General features: G+C 44.7%; 1 protein-coding gene across 1 annotated transcript in view; it reads left to right on the top strand.

Annotated features, from left to right (window-relative positions):
- Nucleotides 1–17,134, top strand: part of LOC310777484 (solute carrier family 12 member 9) — a 121,428-nt gene that overhangs the window by 18,221 nt on the left and 86,073 nt on the right. Inside the window, exons 4-6 of the mRNA XM_083637822.1 lie at nt 1–280; nt 7,643–7,750; nt 8,385–8,496. The exon at nt 1–280 is cut by the window's left edge and continues 35 nt beyond it. Coding sequence (XP_083493948.1) covers nt 1–280; nt 7,643–7,750; nt 8,385–8,496 — 500 coding nt within the window. The remainder of the gene's footprint in view (nt 281–7,642; nt 7,751–8,384; nt 8,497–17,134) is intronic.

Below are 17,134 nucleotides of genomic sequence, written 5' to 3'. Positions count from 1 at the left end.
CCGTCGGGCTACTGGTGGTCTCTGCTGTACGCCACGGGCTGCGGCCTGCTGTGCCTGCTGGTGTGCCTGGTGGGCGCCGAGATCTACGCCAAGGCCACCTTCCTCATCTTCCTGGTGGTCATGTTCGTCCTGGGCACCATCTTCGTCAGCTTCTTCGCCGTGCACCCTCACCCCATCGCGCTGCCCCCGGTGGCCAACAGCAGCACGCCGGGCCCCGCGCCCCCCACCACCGCCAACTTCACCGGCTTCAAGCTGGACACACTTCTGGGGAACCTGCCCGGTAAGCTTGGAGGAGGAGGTGGGCTGGACCTCGTCAGTGGTTCTCAAAACTTTTCACGTCACAACTGACACAAATTAGACCATATACCCCCCTTTGATTTTGTCTTAGGGTCCCCCATCTGATACGATTTTTGCTTTTAGATGTTTGTTGACCAATATAGTCATACTTTCTGTCATTGTGTTACTTATGGAATTATAGTGAAAATAAATTATCCCACTTTTTACTGGGGATCCCCATCAAGGGCCCCTGGGGGTCTCCGGACCATACTTTGAGAACCACTGGACTACATTTAGACTAGATTTAGGCTGGGATGGCAACTTTGGTACTCAGTTAATTCTATAATTCTATTTTTTTTTGTCACCCTCAGATGACTCGAAACAGTTATGGTTGACAGATTTCTCACTTTTTATGATTGTGTGTGTGTTTGAAGGGGGGCATTTCTTGCCTATATTAGACAGGACAGTATAGTCAGAAGACAGCAAAGATAGAACTGGTCTGTTGCAAGCATTAGCTCAGTGACATTTACCTGTCATGTGTGCAGTATTCCAGTGTTTTAACTCAACAAATCCACTTATAACTGGTTTCCTATTTGTAAAATGTGTGTAATTATTGTTATTTGTGTAAAAGAGAAGAAGAATATAGATTGAGCTGTAATTACAGTAGATGTTGTTTTTACGGCACCATGGTAGAGTAACCAAGCACTCCACTGTGCTTCCAGGGATTTATACCCAAGCACATGATTACTAAGCTAATCGCTGTTACTCGCTGGCACACACACACACACACACACACACACACACACACACACACACTGACTCACTCAGGCACGTGTGACACTGTGTTTACACACTGTGCTCTTCATCTAACTGCCCTGTAAACCTTCTGACAAGCAGCTCGTGGTCATTTTTATGACCTACATCCTCATAGCATAACCGCTAAAGCATGAAGCTTACAGTACTTTCAGGGCTTCTGTTCCCACCGGGGCTCCCCATAGTAAAACACACACATCACCGATGGAGAAAATGGGAAGAAGGGCAGTTCTGTATTTCACAGCACCGTGACCCATGTTCAACACAGCTGTGGATTGTGACCAAAAAGTCTGACCTGGCTTTGGTAGATCATGTGTCTGTTTACAATATGTGACATCCAACATCGTCCAAAGGGGCTTTTTCCTCAGATGTTGACATGTGTAGTCACAGATGGAGAAGAGACTACCGTAAATTCCGGACTATAAGCCGCGGCTTTTTTCCCGTTTTTTGGCCCCTGCGGCTTATATAACGGTGCGTCTTATCTATGGATTTTTTCAGAAAAAAAAAAAAAAATACAAATAAAATCTCTCTTTTTTAGCACTCTTTCTAACTATAAATCCACTTCTGTTTTAATTTCCTCTCTTGCCCTCTTTTCACCACACCGCGGACACTGTGTGCACTGTAAAAATAAACAACGGTGGTGTTGTGTTATGTTGTTTTGTTGAAATGTTACGGTAATACGGTAAATGGGAGCTTCCTCAAACAGCCATCCCGACAATCCCCTCTGTGCGTGACCACTTACATATGGTAATTACGGTAAGCAAACGGCCACTCGGCCATCAACTCCCTCCCCCGACTACCAGGAGAAAATCACAAACTTCGGCGAATTCACACAAAGGAAGATCAAGGAATATTCCATCGAACCGGAGCAGATCATAAATATGGATGAAGTGCCTTTGACGTTCGACCTGCCACTCACTCGGACTGTTAACAAGAAGCGCCCTGGAGGATTCTTTCACCAAAAAAAAGCTTTGCTCGTTCTCGACAGCATGAGAACGAGCAGTAGAAGCAACACTCTCACTTACCATGGGGAAGGTACGCAGAAATTCACACGAGGCAGCTTTCAAGTTGAAAGCAGTCAATCTCGCATTAAAAGAGGGAAACAGAGCAGCCGCGCGTAACCTGGGCATCGATGAGTCAATGGTGAGGCGTTGGACGGTGCAGCAGGAGGAACTGTCTCAGCACGGAATATTATAGGAGTGTGAAAACATCCACAATCACCAACGGGTTCCAAAACGCTGGACTGCTGCGGGATGAAGAGAATGACGCCGCCACAGCTGGCGCTGAGGGCCGTCAGAGGCTTCAGAGGCTGTTCGATGCCGACAGTGATGAAGAGGAGTTCGTTGGTTTTGAGTGACAATGAAGGAGAGAGGAGAGTGGTTGACGAAGCCACCCTGAACCTGTTCGTTTCCGACACTGAAGATGAGGACTTTGGTGGTTTCAGTACGCAGGAAGAAGAGGAAGACGAGGATTAGTGACTTGACTTCTCTGGTTACAGGTTTGCTGCACATATAGCCTATTGTTGTGTGATTTTGTCTGGGGATTAGTGACCTGACTTTTGTTTTGTTTTGTTGAAATGTTAATAAATGGGAGCTTCCCCAAACAGCCATCGCTTTCCCGACATTCCTCTCTGTGCACGAACCCTTTCATATGGTAATTAAACATCAAAACACCCGCGGCTTATAGACCGGTGCGGCTTATAGAAGAAAAAAATAGTCAATTTTGGTCCCGCGGCTTATAGACCGGTGCGTCTTATAGTCCGGAATTTACGGTAGATCTTTCTGAATGACAGGTATGAAGATTCATAGTTAAGGTTACATTTTCATAATAGTAGCTCTTTTACCATTTTTTATTAAGTATTCACCTTATGTAGCCCCGCCCACTTGACCCAGTTGTGTTATGACTTCCTGTTCAAAACAGCGTCTGTTTTACCTGATCACTAGTACTGTACTGTCACAGGAAGTGTCAACACAATAGGAAGTAACTGCCTGTGTTGGAACATAAGGTGAATACTGTGCCATAAACAAGTACTGTTGCTTTATGAAGTATACTGTGCCATAAACAAGTACTGTTGCTTTATGAAGTATACTGTGCCATAAACAAGTACTGTTGAAGGTGATGAAGTTTGGAAGTGAGGTGATCACAGACCAACTTGAATGTTCCTCTTAATGAGCCCTTCCATGAGGAAGAATGAGACTTCCCCCCATGGTGCGGTTAACAGGACCAACCAACAGTTTCCTCTACTGTCCTCTCTTCCCATAGCCACCTACACTGTCTCCTCTACTGTCCTCTCTTCTCATAGACACCTACACTGTCTCCTCTACTGTCCTCTCTTCCCATAGCCACCTACACTGTCTCCTCTACTGTCCTCTCTTCTCATAGCCGCCTACACTGTCTCCTCTACTGTCCTCTCTTCCCATAGCCACCTACACTGTCTGTCTCATCTAGTATCTCTGTCCTCTCTTCCCATAGCCACCTACAATGTCTCATCTACTGTCCTCTCTTCCCATAGCCACCTACACTGTCTCATCTAGTATCTATGTCCTCTCTTCCCATAGCCACCTACACTGTCTCCTCTACTGTCCTCTCTTCCCATAGCCACCTACACTGTCTCATCTACTGTCCTCTCTTCTCATAGCCACCTACACTGTCTCCTCTACTGTCCTCTCTTCCCATAGTCACCTACACTGTCTCCTCTACTGTCCTCTCTTCCCATAGTCACCTACACTGTCTCCTCTACTGTCCTCTCTTCCCATAGCCACCTACACTGTCTCCTCTACTGTCCTCTCTTCCCATAGCCACCTACACTGTCTCCTCTACTGTCCTCTCTTCCCATAGTCACCTACACTGTCTCCTCTACTGTCCTCTCCTCCCATAGTCACCTACACTGTCTCCTCTACTGTCCTCTCTTCCCATAGTCACCTACACTGTCTCCTCTACTGTCCTCTCTTCCCATAGTCACCTACACTGTCTCCTCTACTGTCCTCTCTTCCCATAGACACCTACACTGTCTCATCTACTCTCCTCTCTTCCCATAGACACCTACACTGTCTCCTCTACTGTCCTCTCTTCCCATAGCCACCTACACTGTCTCCAATACTGTCCTCTCTTCCCATAGACACCTACACTGTCTCATCTACTGTCCTCTCTTCTCATAGCCACCTACACTGTCTCATCTACTGTCCTCTCTTCCCATAGACACCTACACTGTCTCATCTACTGTCCTCTCTTCCCATAGCCACCTACACTGTCTCATCTACTGTCCTCTCTTCTCATAGACACCTACACTGTCTCCTCTACTGTCCTCTCTTCCCATAGACACCTACACTGTCTCATCTACTGTCCTCTCTTCTCATAGACACCTACACTGTCTCCTCTACTGTCCTCTCTTCCCATAGACACCTACACTGTCTCATCTACTGTCCTCTCTTCCCATAGCCACCTACACTGTCATCTACTGTCCTCTCTTCTCATAGCCACCTACACTGTCTCCTCTACTGTCCTCTCTTCTCATAGCCACCTACACTGTCTCCTCTACTGTCCTCTCTTCTCATAGACACCTACACTGTCTCCTCTACTGTCCTCTCTTCTCATAGCCACCTACACTGTCTCCTCTACTGTCCTCTCTTCCCATAGCCACCTACACTGTCATCTAATGTCCTCTCTTCCTGTCTCATCTACTGTCCTCTCTTCTCATAGCTGCCTACACTGTCTGTATCATCTAGTATCTCTGTCCTCTCTTCTCATAGCTGCCTACACTGTCTGTCTCATCTAGTATCTCTGTCCTCTCTTCTCATAGCTGCCTACACTGTCTGTCTCATCTAGTATCTCTGTCCTCTCTTCTCATAGCTGCCTACACTGTCTGTCTCATCTAGTATCTCTGTCCTCTCTTCTCATAGTCACCTACACTGTCTGTATCATCTAGTATCTCTGTCCTCTCTTCTCATAGCTGCCTACACTGTCTGTCTCATCTAGTATCTCTGTCCTCTCTTCTCATAGTCACCTACACTGTCTGTATCATCTAGTATCTCTGTCCTCTCTTCTCATAGCTGCCTACACTGTCTGTATCATCTAGTATCTCTGTCCTCTCTTCTCATAGCTGCCTACACTGTCTGTATCATCTAGTATCTCTGTCCTCTCTTCTCATAGCTGCCTACACTGTCTGTCTCATCTAGTATCTCTGTCCTCTCTTCTCATAGCTGCCTACACTGTCTGTATCATCTAGTATCTCTGTCCTCTCTTCTCATAGCTGCCTACACTGTCTGTCTCATCTAGTATCTCTGTCCTCTCTTCTCATAGCTGCCTACACTGTCTGTATCATCTAGTATCTCTGTCCTCTCTTCTCATAGCTGCCTACACTGTCTGTCTCATCTAGTATCTCTGTCCTCTCTTCTCATAGCTGCCTACACTGTCTGTATCATCTAGTATCTCTGTCCTCTCTTCTCATAGCTGCCTACACTGTCTGTCTCATCTAGTATCTCTGTCCTCTCTTCTCATAGCTGCCTACACTGTCTGTCTCATCTAGTATCTCTGTCCTCTCTTCTCATAGCTGCCTACACTGTCTGTATCATCTAGTATCTCTGTCCTCTCTTCTCATAGCTGCCTACACTGTCTGTCTCATCTAGTATCTCTGTCCTCTCTTCTCATAGCTGCCTACACTGTCTGTATCATCTAGTATCTCTGTCCTCTCTTCTCATAGCTGCCTACACTGTCTGTCTCATCTAGTATCTCTGTCCTCTCTTCTCATAGCTGCCTACACTGTCTGTATCATCTAGTATCTCTGTCCTCTCTTCTCATAGCTGCCTACACTGTCTGTCTCATCTAGTATCTCTGTCCTCTCTTCTCATAGCTGCCTACACTGTCTGTCTCATCTAGTATCTCTGTCCTCTCTTCTCATAGCTGCCTACACTGTCTGTATCATCTAGTATCTCTGTCCTCTCTTCTCATAGCTGCCTACACTGTCTGTCTCATCTAGTATCTCTGTCCTCTCTTCTCATAGCTGCCTACACTGTCTGTCTCATCTTGTATCTCTGTCCTCTCTTCTCATAGCTGCCTACACTGTATCATCTAGTATCTCTGTCCTCTCTTCTCATAGTTACCTACACTGTCTGTATCATCTAGTATCTGTCCTCTCTTCTCATAGCTGCATACACTGTCTGTCTCATCTAGTATCTCTGTCCTCTCTTCTCATAGCTGCCTACACTGTCTGTCTCATCTAGTATCTCTGTCCTCTCTTCTCATAGCTGCCTACACTGTCTGTCTCATCTAGTATCTCTGTCCTCTCTTCTCATAGCTGCATACACTGTCTGTCTCATCTAGTATCTCTGTCCTCTCTTCTCATAGCTGCCTACACTGTCTGTCTCATCTAGTATCTCTGTCCTCTCTTCTCATAGCTGCATACACTGTCTGTATCATCTAGTATATCTGTCCTCTCTTCTCATAGCTGCCTACACTGTCTGTATCATCTAGTATCTCTGTCCTCTCTTCTCATAGCTGCCTACACTGTCTGTCTCATCTAGTATCTCTGTCCTCTCTTCTCATAGCTGCATACACTGTCTGTCTCATCTAGTATCTCTGTCCTCTCTTCTTCTCATAGCTGCCTACACTGTCTGTCTCATCTAGTATCTCTGTCCTCTCTTCTCATAGCTGCCTACACTGTCTGTCTCATCTGGTATCTCTGTCCTCTCTTCTTCTCATAGCTGCCTACACTGTCTGTCTCATCTAGTATCTCTGTCCTCTCTTCTCATAGCTGCCTACACTGTCTGTCTCATCTAGTATCTCTGTCCTCTCTTCTCATAGCTGCCTACACTGTCTGTCTCATCTAATATCTCTGTCCTCTCTTCTCATAGCTGCCTACACTGTCTGTCTCATCTAGTATCTCTGTCCTCTCTTCTCATAGTTACCTACACTGTCTGTATCATCTAGTATCTGTCCTCTCTTCTCATAGCTGCATACACTGTCTGTCTCATCTAGTATCTCTGTCCTCTCTTCTCATAGCTGCCTACACTGTCTGTCTCATCTAGTATCTCTGTCCTCTCTTCTCATAGCTGCCTACACTGTCTGTATCATCTAGTATCTCTGTCCTCTCTTCTCATAGCTGCCTACACTGTCTGTATCATCTAGTATCTCTGTCCTCTCTTCTCATAGCTGCCTACACTGTCTGTATCATCTAGTATCTCTGTCCTCTCTTCTCATAGCTGCCTACACTGTCTGTCTCATCTAGTATCTCTGCCCTCTCTTCTCATAGCTGCCTACACTGTCTGTCTCATCTAGTATATCTGTCCTCTCTTCTCATAGTCACCTACACTGTCTGTCTCATCTAGTATCTCTGTCCTCTCTTCTCATAGCTGCCTACACTGTCTGTCTCATCTAGTATCTCTGTCTTCTCTTCTTCTCATAGCTGCCTACCCTGTCTGTCTCATCTAGTATCTCTGTCCTCTCTTCTCATAGCTGCCTACACTGTCTGTCTCATCTAGTATCTCTGTCCTCTCTTCTTCTCATAGCTGCCTACCCTGTCTGTCTCATCTAGTATCTCTGTCCTCTCTTCTCATAGCTGCCTACACTTTGGATTACACGACCAACACCATGATGACCTTTGCCACCGTTTTCGCTGTGATGTTTAATGGCTGCACCGGCATCATGGCTGGATCCAACATGTCAGGTAGGTGGCAGGTGGGGGTGGATGGATGGCTGCTGGATGTGTGTGAAAAAGACATTGAATAATCTCTGTTTTTTTCTGTTAGTGCTGGCTGTAAGAAAAGATACCAGTACCAAGACAGAACCCTTAAAGTGTTAACGATACCAATAGAGGACTTGATTCCGTCACATACACGACACTCGACTTCACCACCCCAGACTGTATGGGTTGTAACTACGGTACTGTGGTAGTGGGCCAATCACACGTTGCTAAATCAAATAACTCTGTGGTGATTGGCTGTGAGCAAAACCATACAAATAGTTTTTTTTCTTTTCTAGATCTGTGTACAAAAAGGATCGAATGCAGGTATTGTTTGACTGGAGAAGTTTCGATACTGTTTGGTACTGGGTTATTTCAGTCGATACCTTGAAGGTATTGAGTACCGATACCCTGGAACCCGCTTTGGATTGATCTAGAATAGCTGGAAAAACATACAGAGAAATAGAGACTGTATGTAGAGATAGGTGTGTATTGCAGAGGCAGAGAGAGATTTTAAGAAACTGTGTGTGTGTGTGTGTGTGTGTGTGTGTGTGTGTGTGTGTGTGTGTGTGTGTGTGTGTGTGTGTGTGTGTGTGTGTGTGTGTGTGTGTGTGCCCAGGGGACCTGAAGAACCCCAGCTACTCCATCCCGCGTGGCACCATCACTGCTGTCATCTTCACCTTCATCATCTACAACCTGCTCAGCGTGCTGGTGGCCTGCTCCTGTGACCGGTCCGTCTCTCTCACACACACATACACACACACACACACACACACACACACACACACACACACACACACACACACACGGGTCCTTGAAATCCTTGAAGTTTTGTGAATTTGAGGGGGGGATCAAGGGCTTGAACGTTTTTGAAACTAGACATAAATACACATGGGTCATTGAAAGTGCTTCAATTGATATATTTTGTGCAAGAATAGAAATTGAGATTTGTTTTGAACTTAAAGTGTAACACAACACAGTTGAGAAGTGTTCACACATTCAAGCCCCTCTCTGTCTTTTTACTTTAGTGCAGCAGATAATTGCATATTTCAGAAGGATCGTTCACTTTGTGATGCAAGCATGAAATTTGACACAGATACTCTTCAAGGTCCACTCTTTTGAAAAAGGGTGCTGGCCACTCAGAAATCCAAGATGGCCGCCCTTTTTCAAGATGGCTTCCACGTGTTGTACTAAATGAGCATGTAACCTATGTTTGGTAACATACAATGTTTTATGGGTCTCACATTTCTTTATTGTAAGTGTTATTTTTGTCATAACTACTATGTGAAATGCTGTAGCAAAGGTGGCGTGCAAGATGGCCGCCATAAAACTAGCTGTGATGATATCTCTCATGATCTAAAATACATAGAAACCCAGTTTTTGGGTCTATACATAGGTTTTCAGGGTTGTGGATTCCAATAGAGCTATTAGTTTTCTTGTCAGAGCACAATTTAGCTTAGTTTAATAGAGTGAATGTCAGCGCGCAACCAGGGCACACTGGTGACATCACTGCTGTGGAACTCAGCATGGGGTTCAGTGTGAGCTGATCTAGTTTGACTAATACTGTGATGAATAGTGATAGTATAGGTTAGTGTCCCAAATGCAGCCCCCAATCAATTAGCTAGTAATAATAGTAAGTTGATGTAGTTAGATAGCTGCGCCTGAATTGACAGGGTGTGCCAGCCAATGGTAAGCGGGGCTATACATGACTGGTTCATGTATACTTACCCAGAAGGTGTACAGATCACACAGGACTAATGACACTGGATGAATGATCGGGATAGGAATGTGCGGTATCACTTTAAGGTAAAAGGATTGCCCCTCGGCCTTAATCAGAAATCAATCCCCAAAATATGGTAGTTTAGTTGTCCAAGTCTAGATGAGGATAAAAAGCCACATATCTTGTCTCCATACTTTGTATCTCTCTTCCCCTCCTTTCCTCGTTATCTCTCTCATGATTAAAGTCCTAATTTCCCACATCGCCCTGCTGTAAATTACCCATGTTTAATAAATATTTGAAACCTGTGGTGCAAAAGAAAAGGTGAGATAAGGTAGGAAGGAGAGGGTGGTAGCAAGTATGAACAGATGGAGGAGAGTTTCAAGCAGAAGAGTTGAATTTAAAAAGAGGAAGGGTGGATGAGAAGAAGTATCAAAGAAAGGAGATTGTTTGCTAAATGAGTTGTGACACTTTGGGGCCTCTTCTCCTTCCTCTATCTGCTTTACATCATCCTCAGGATATTATGACACACAATGCCTGCAAGAAGGCATGCCTGCGCACATAGATAGCACATGAGCCGTCAAATTTAAAAACATGAGCACTCCTTTGCCAGCAGTTGTCCAATTGGTTCTTTGAAATGCTCCATCCTAATGAGGGAATGTAATTTCAAATCCTTCTGTAGCAGGTTCCAGGAGAAAGGAGCAGCATAGCTAAAGACATGTATGTTTCCTGTAGCAGGTTCCAGGAGAAAGGAGCAGCATAGCTAAAGACATGTATGTTTCCTGTAGCAGGTTCCAGGAGAAAGGAGCAGCATAGCTAAAGGCATGTATGTTTCCTGTAGCAGGTTCCAGGAGAAAGGAGCAGCATAGCTAAAGACATGTATGTTTCCTGTAGCAGGTTCCAGGAGAAAGGAGCAGCATAGCTAAAGGCATGTATGTTTCCTGTAGGAGGTTCCAGGAGAAAGGAGCAGCATAGCTAAAGACATGTATGTTTCCTGTAGCAGGTTCCAGGAGAAAGGAGCAGCATAGCTAAAGGCATGTATGTTTCCTGTAGCAGGTTCCAGGAGAAAGGAGCAGCATAGCTAAAGACATGTATGTTTCCTGTAGCAGGTTCCAGGAGAAAGGAGCAGCATAGCTAAAGGCATGTATGTTTCCTGTAGGAGGTTCCAGGAGAAAGGAGCAGCATAGCTAAAGACATGTATGTTTCCTGTAGCAGGTTCCAGGAGAAAGGAGCAGCATAGCTAAAGGCATGTATGTTTCCTGTAGCAGGTTCCAGGAGAAAGGAGCAGCATAGCTAAAGGCATGTATGTTTCCTGTAGCAGGTTCCAGGAGAAAGGAGCAGCATAGCTAAAGGCATGTATGTTTCCTGTAGGAGGTTCCAGGAGAAAGGAGCAGCATAGCTAAAGACATGTATGTTTCCTGTAGCAGGTTCCAGGAGAAAGGAGCAGCATAGCTAAAGGCATGTATGTTTCCTGTAGGAGGTTCCAGGAGAAAGGAGCAGCATAGCTAAAGACATGTATGTTTCCTGTAGGAGGTTCCAGGAGAAAGGAGCAGCATAGCTAAAGGCATGTATGTTTCCTGTAGGAGGTTCCAGGAGAAAGGAGCAGCATAGCTAAAGGCATGTATGTTTCCTGTAGCAGGTTCCAGGAGAAAGGAGCAGCATAGCTAAAGACATGTATGTTTCCTGTAGCAGGTTCCAGGAGAAAGGAGCAGCATAGCTAAAGACATGTATGTTTCCTGTAGGAGGTTCCAGGAGAAAGGAGCAGCATAGCTAAAGACATGTATGTTTCCTGTAGGAGGTTCCAGGAGAAAGGAGCAGCATAGCTAAAGGCATGTATGTTTCCTGTAGGAGGTTCCAGGAGAAAGGAGCAGCATAGCTAAAGGCATGTATGTTTCCTGTAGCAGGTTCCAGGAGAAAGGAGCAGCATAGCTAAAGACATGTATGTTTCCTGTAGCAGGTTCCAGGAGAAAGGAGCAGCATAGCTAAAGGCATGTATGTTTCCTGTAGCAGGTTCCAGGAGAAAGGAGCAGCATAGCTAAAGGCATGTATGTTTCCTGTAGGAGGTTCCAGGAGAAAGGAGCAGCATAGCTAAAGGCATGTATGTTTCCTGTAGGAGGTTCCAGGAGAAAGGAGCAGCATAGCTAAAGACATGTATGTTTCCTGTAGGAGGTTCCAGGAGAAAGGAGCAGCATAGCTAAAGGCATGTATGTTTCCTGTAGCAGGTTCCAGGAGAAAGGAGCAGCATAGCTAAAGACATGTATGTTTCCTGTAGCAGGTTCCAGGAGAAAGGAGCAGCATAGCTAAAGACATGTATGTTTCCTGTAGCAGGTTCCAGGAGAAAGGAGCAGCATAGCTAAAGGCATGTATGTTTCCTGTAGCAGGTTCCAGGAGAAAGGAGCAGCATAGCTAAAGGCATGTATGTTTCCTGTAGGAGGTTCCAGGAGAAAGGAGCAGCATAGCTAAAGACATGTATGTTTCCTGTAGGAGGTTCCAGGAGAAAGGAGCAGCATAGCTAAAGACATGTATGTTTCCTGTAGGAGGTTCCAGGAGAAAGGAGCAGCATAGCTAAAGGCATGTATGTTTCCTGTAGCAGGTTCCAGGAGAAAGGAGCAGCATAGCTAAAGACATGTATGTTTCCTGTAGCAGGTTCCAGGAGAAAGGAGCAGCATAGCTAAAGACATGTATGTTTCCTGTAGGAGGTTCCAGGAGAAAGGAGCAGCATAGCTAAAGGCATGTATGTTTCCTGTAGGAGGTTCCAGGAGAAAGGAGCAGCATAGCTAAAGGCATGTATGTTTCCTGTAGGAGGTTCCAGGAGAAAGGAGCAGCATAGCTAAAGGCATGTATGTTTCCTGTAGCAGGTTCCAGGAGAAAGGAGCAGCATAGCTAAAGGCATGTATGTTTCCTGTAGGAGGTTCCAGGAGAAAGGAGCAGCATAGCTAAAGGCATGTATGTTTCCTGTAGGAGGTTCCAGGAGAAAGGAGCAGCATAGCTAAAGGCATGTATGTTTCCTGTAGCAGGTTCCAGGAGAAAGGAGCAGCATAGCTAAAGGCATGTATGTTTCCTGTAGGAGGTTCCAGGAGAAAGGAGCAGCATAGCTAAAGGCATGTATGTTTCCTGTAGCAGGTTCCAGGAGAAAGGAGCAGCATAGCTAAAGGCATGTATGTTTCCTGTAGCAGGTTCCAGGAGAAAGGAGCAGCATAGCTAAAGGCATGTATGTTTCCTGTAGCAGGTTCCAGGAGAAAGGAGCAGCATAGCTAAAGGCATGTATGTTTCCTGTAGCAGGTTCCAGGAGAAAGGAGCAGCATAGCTAAAGGTTTTAATCCTAGGTGGTACTTAGGGCCAAAACAACATGTCTATATAATTCCTTGACCCCAACAACCTTGGGTTAGACTAAAGAAGTGTGTCTCTATCTTTATTTGTTACTGAGATATTAAAAATATTTGTTTTGTGGCGGACACCTTGGACGCCATATTTGATACAGCTATTTTCAACTAGCTGTTTCAGGCAAAGTAACATTCCTTCTCAATTATATGAACCCCAAAACCGCAATATTCAATTTTTGAGTGGCCAGCGCCTTTCATCCACAACCCCAAAAACCTATGTATAGACCCAAAAACTGTGTTTCTATGTATTTTAGGTCATGAGATATCATCACAGCTAGTTTTAATGCGACCATCTTGCACACCATATTTGCTACAGCAGTTCACATAGTAGTTATGACAAAAATAACACTTATAATAAAGAAATGTGAGACTCATAAAACATTTTATGTTACCAAACATAGATTTCATGCTCATTTAGTACAACACGTCGGAGCCATCTTGAAAAAGGGCTACCATCTTGGATTTTTGAGTGGCCAGCGCCCTTTTTCAAAAGAGTGGCCCTTGTTTGTGCAAAATGTCATCACAAAGTGAACAATTCTTCCACTTATCTGCTGCACTACTTGTTGTCTGTGAGTGTGTCCAAACCATTTTGACTGGGGGGGCCCAGGTGGAGCACAGACTCAAGCAAGGGTGGCACTGAGTGCGGCATTTATGGAGGATGTAGAAATGTTTTCCCTCGCCAAAATTTTGCGAGCATTATTATTATTATAATATTAATATTATATTATTTCCCCCCCTTCCCAAATGGCTACAATGACATGGTTGGTAGCAATGGATGCCTTAGGTCTTCTAGTTTAATATGATCAGATCAGTATCTTCACTGTAGCTGTTAAAAATGAGCTCGCTGCAGCCTCTGAAATACAGCAGAGCCGTGTAAGGAGAGTCGCGACATCTCCATTCACTCCAGTGCACCAGTTTTTTACTCTCCAGAGTTCCAGGAAGTAAGGTCCTGGATTAAGCAGCACTGTTGAGTTGCAGCAAAATGGACAGTTTGTGTTGTACTTTGAAAGTAAAAAAAAAAAATCAAATTGTACATTATCAGCTTTATTTTAGGAGACCCCTTCCTGGCTGTTCATTGGCTAATGAGTCTCGCATTTTGGTCCTCCGCTGACGCCACTCTCTCTAGAGGACACTAAAATACAGTAATGTCGGCCACAGATCCCACATCAGCACCCTCAGGATTTTTTGGGGGTGGCTCCTGGGGTGGCCAATCAGATTTCATGGGTGGTCAGTGCCACCCCTGGCCACTCCCTAGAAATGCCTCTGCGTGTTGGGTCCTAAAAATTGAGGGAATTGGACCTGGAAAGTCCTTGAGTTTGATGTTTAAGAAGGCGTGGGATCCCTGCTTGCCTGGTATTTCAAGGCAGATATCACACAGTTAATGTATTACATTCTGTTTCTTTCTCTTTTCCCTCCCTCCCTCCCTCCCTCTCCCTCCCTCCCTCTCTCCCTCCCTCCCCCTCTCCCTCCCTCCCTCCCTTCCTCCCTCCCTCCCTCCCTCCCTCCCTCCCTCTCTCTCTCCCTCCCTCCCTCCCTCCCTCTCTCCCTCTCTCCCTCCATGTCTGTATGTGTAACTCAGTGCACAGGGTGGTATTGATGTAGTTGTAAAGCGAGTGTTGCCAAGGTGCTCAAGTGACATAAGAGGCTGTAAAAGAGCATTGGATATCAATACAGGCTGGCAGCCATCATTAACCCTATCACACTGTCCTCCCTCCTACTGCCTCCACCTACAACACACACACACACACACACGCACGCACGCACACACACACGCACGCACGCACAGGCACACACACATACACACATGCATGCACGCACGCACACACACACACATACACACACACATACACACACACACAGTGTTTCTTAACACACTCTCTCTGACTCTGCAATACTTTTTTTTTTTACCATTATTTGTACAGGGGGCTGACCAGTACAACCACAGTCTGATCTGGGGTTAAGGGCCTTGCTCAAGGGCACCTCAGTGGTGGTAATGAGGGAGGGGCAAGCTACGGCCTTTTCACTTTCCCCACCCAGATTTATCCTGCCGGTCCCGGGGTTTGAACCGACGACCTTTCCAGTCACAAGCTTACTTCTCTAACCTTTAGGCCACCACTGCCCACAAAAAACCGGTCTCTTCTGGACTGGCACCCACACATTATCTTTCCATACATTCTCTATTTCTCTGTATGTTTTTGCAGCTGTTCTAGATAAATCCAAAGTGTCTTGCCCTGTAAAGCTGACTGCTATGTTGTAGATGCAGGTCTTTGGACATGTAAAGCTGACTGCTATGTAGGGATGGGCATCGAATTTCGAATTTTCGAATAATCGTTGTTATTATCAAGGTCGACTTTTATTATTGAAATTCGAAATTCGTTTATTGAAAAAAAAAATTTTTTTTTTTTTTTTTGTGAGTGAAATGTTGCATTGTCTCCCCTGATTCTAAGTATAGTTGAATCGCTTGGTTTGAGCAAGTAAAACAATTTTTATAAGCAACCTCTCCCTCTTCATGGGATTTCATCCGCCATTCATTTTTCCATATACCTTGCTTAAAATGCTTATAAAAATGGTTTTACTTGCTCAAACCAAGCGATTCGACTATACTTAGAATCAGGGGAGACAATGCAACATGTCACTCACAAAAAAAAAAAAAAAAAATTACATTTTTAATTTTTTTTACATTTTATTTTTATTTTCGAATTTCGATTAAAAGTCGACTTTGGCCAGCGAATTTCGAATAGTGTTTTTGCTAGAAATGCCCATCCCTACTGCTATGTTGTAGATGCAGGTCTTTGGACATGTAAAGCCTACTGCTATGTTGTGTAGATGCAGGTATTTGGACATGTAAAGCCGACAGCTATGTTGTGTAGATGCAGGTCTTTGGACATGTAAAGCCGACTGCTATGTTGTGTAGGTGCAGGTCTTTGGACATGTAAAGCTGACTGCTATGTTGTGTAGATGCAGGTCTTTGGACATGTAAAGCTCACTGCTATGTTGTGTAGATGCAGGTCTTTGGACATGTAAAGCTGACTGTTATGTTGTAGATGCAGGTCTTTGGACATGTAAAGCTGACTGCTATGTTGTGTAGATGCAGGTCTTTGGACATGTAAAGCTCACTGCTATGTTGTGTAGATGCAGGTCTTTGGACATGTAAAGCTGACTGTTATGTTGTAGATGCAGGTCTTTGGACATGTAAAGCTGACTGCTATGTTGTGTAGATGCAGGTCTTTGGACATGTAAAGCTGACTGCTATGTTGTGTAGATGCAGGTCTTTGGACATGTAAAGTAGGGGTGGGGGAAAAAATCGATTCACCTAAGTATCGCGATTTTTAATGTCACGATTTTTTGAATCGATCTTTTATTCAAGAATCGATAATCGCATTTTTTTTTTTTTGGGTGCCCGCAGTCAGGCCACTCACTGAACAGCAAGCCAGGCGCCGCCTACTGGTTTACTAGTGGTTTTATTACTTTATTAGTTAGTCTGAAGTAATAATTACACTTCAGGGTTAAAGTGGGTGCATCTCATTGTAAAATTGGACTTCAAACGGCCCAAATCTGGCTTCAAACGGCCCAAATTGCACGCGCGTCGGGCCATATCGACCTGGCCTGCTTGGTATCTAATGCCCGGCCTGAATTATGATCCCAGTCCGCCCCTGTTTTTAACTATATCGCCCAGCCCTACTCATGATATATAATATACAGTCTCTAGTGTATGATTCAACTTTTCCCATGTTCTAATCTAGTGTAAAAAAGCAAACAAACTGAAAAAAAATAGAAAAAAAATAAACAAAAATCGCAATAAATCGTAATATCGAATCGCAATAATCGTAGAATCGCAATACTTAAGAATCGCAATATAAATCGAATTGGCACCCAAGAATCGTGAGTATCGAATCGGGAGATAAGTGAATCGCCACAGCCCTAATGTAAAGCCGACTGCTATGTTGGAGATGCAGGTGTTTGGACATGTAAAGCTGACTGCTATGTTGGAGATGCAGGTGTTTGGACATGTATAGCTGACTGCTATGTTGGAGATGCAGGTATTTGGACATGTAAAGCCGACTGCTATGTTGTAGATGCAGGTCTTTGGACATGTAAAGCTGACTGCTATGTTGTAGATGCAGGTCTTTGGACATGTAAAGCTGACTGCTATGTTGTGTAGATGCAGGTCTTTGGACATGTAAAGCTGACTGCTATGTTGGAGATGCAGGTCTTTGGACATGTAAAGCTGGCTGCTATGTTGGAGATGCAGGTGTTTGGACTTGACTG

The sequence above is a fragment of the Poromitra crassiceps genome (assembly GCF_964638095.1).
Source record: "Poromitra crassiceps genome assembly, chromosome: 5".
Lineage (NCBI taxonomy): Eukaryota > Metazoa > Chordata > Actinopteri > Beryciformes > Melamphaidae > Poromitra > Poromitra crassiceps.
This window is presented reverse-complemented; position numbering and strand designations above follow the sequence as displayed.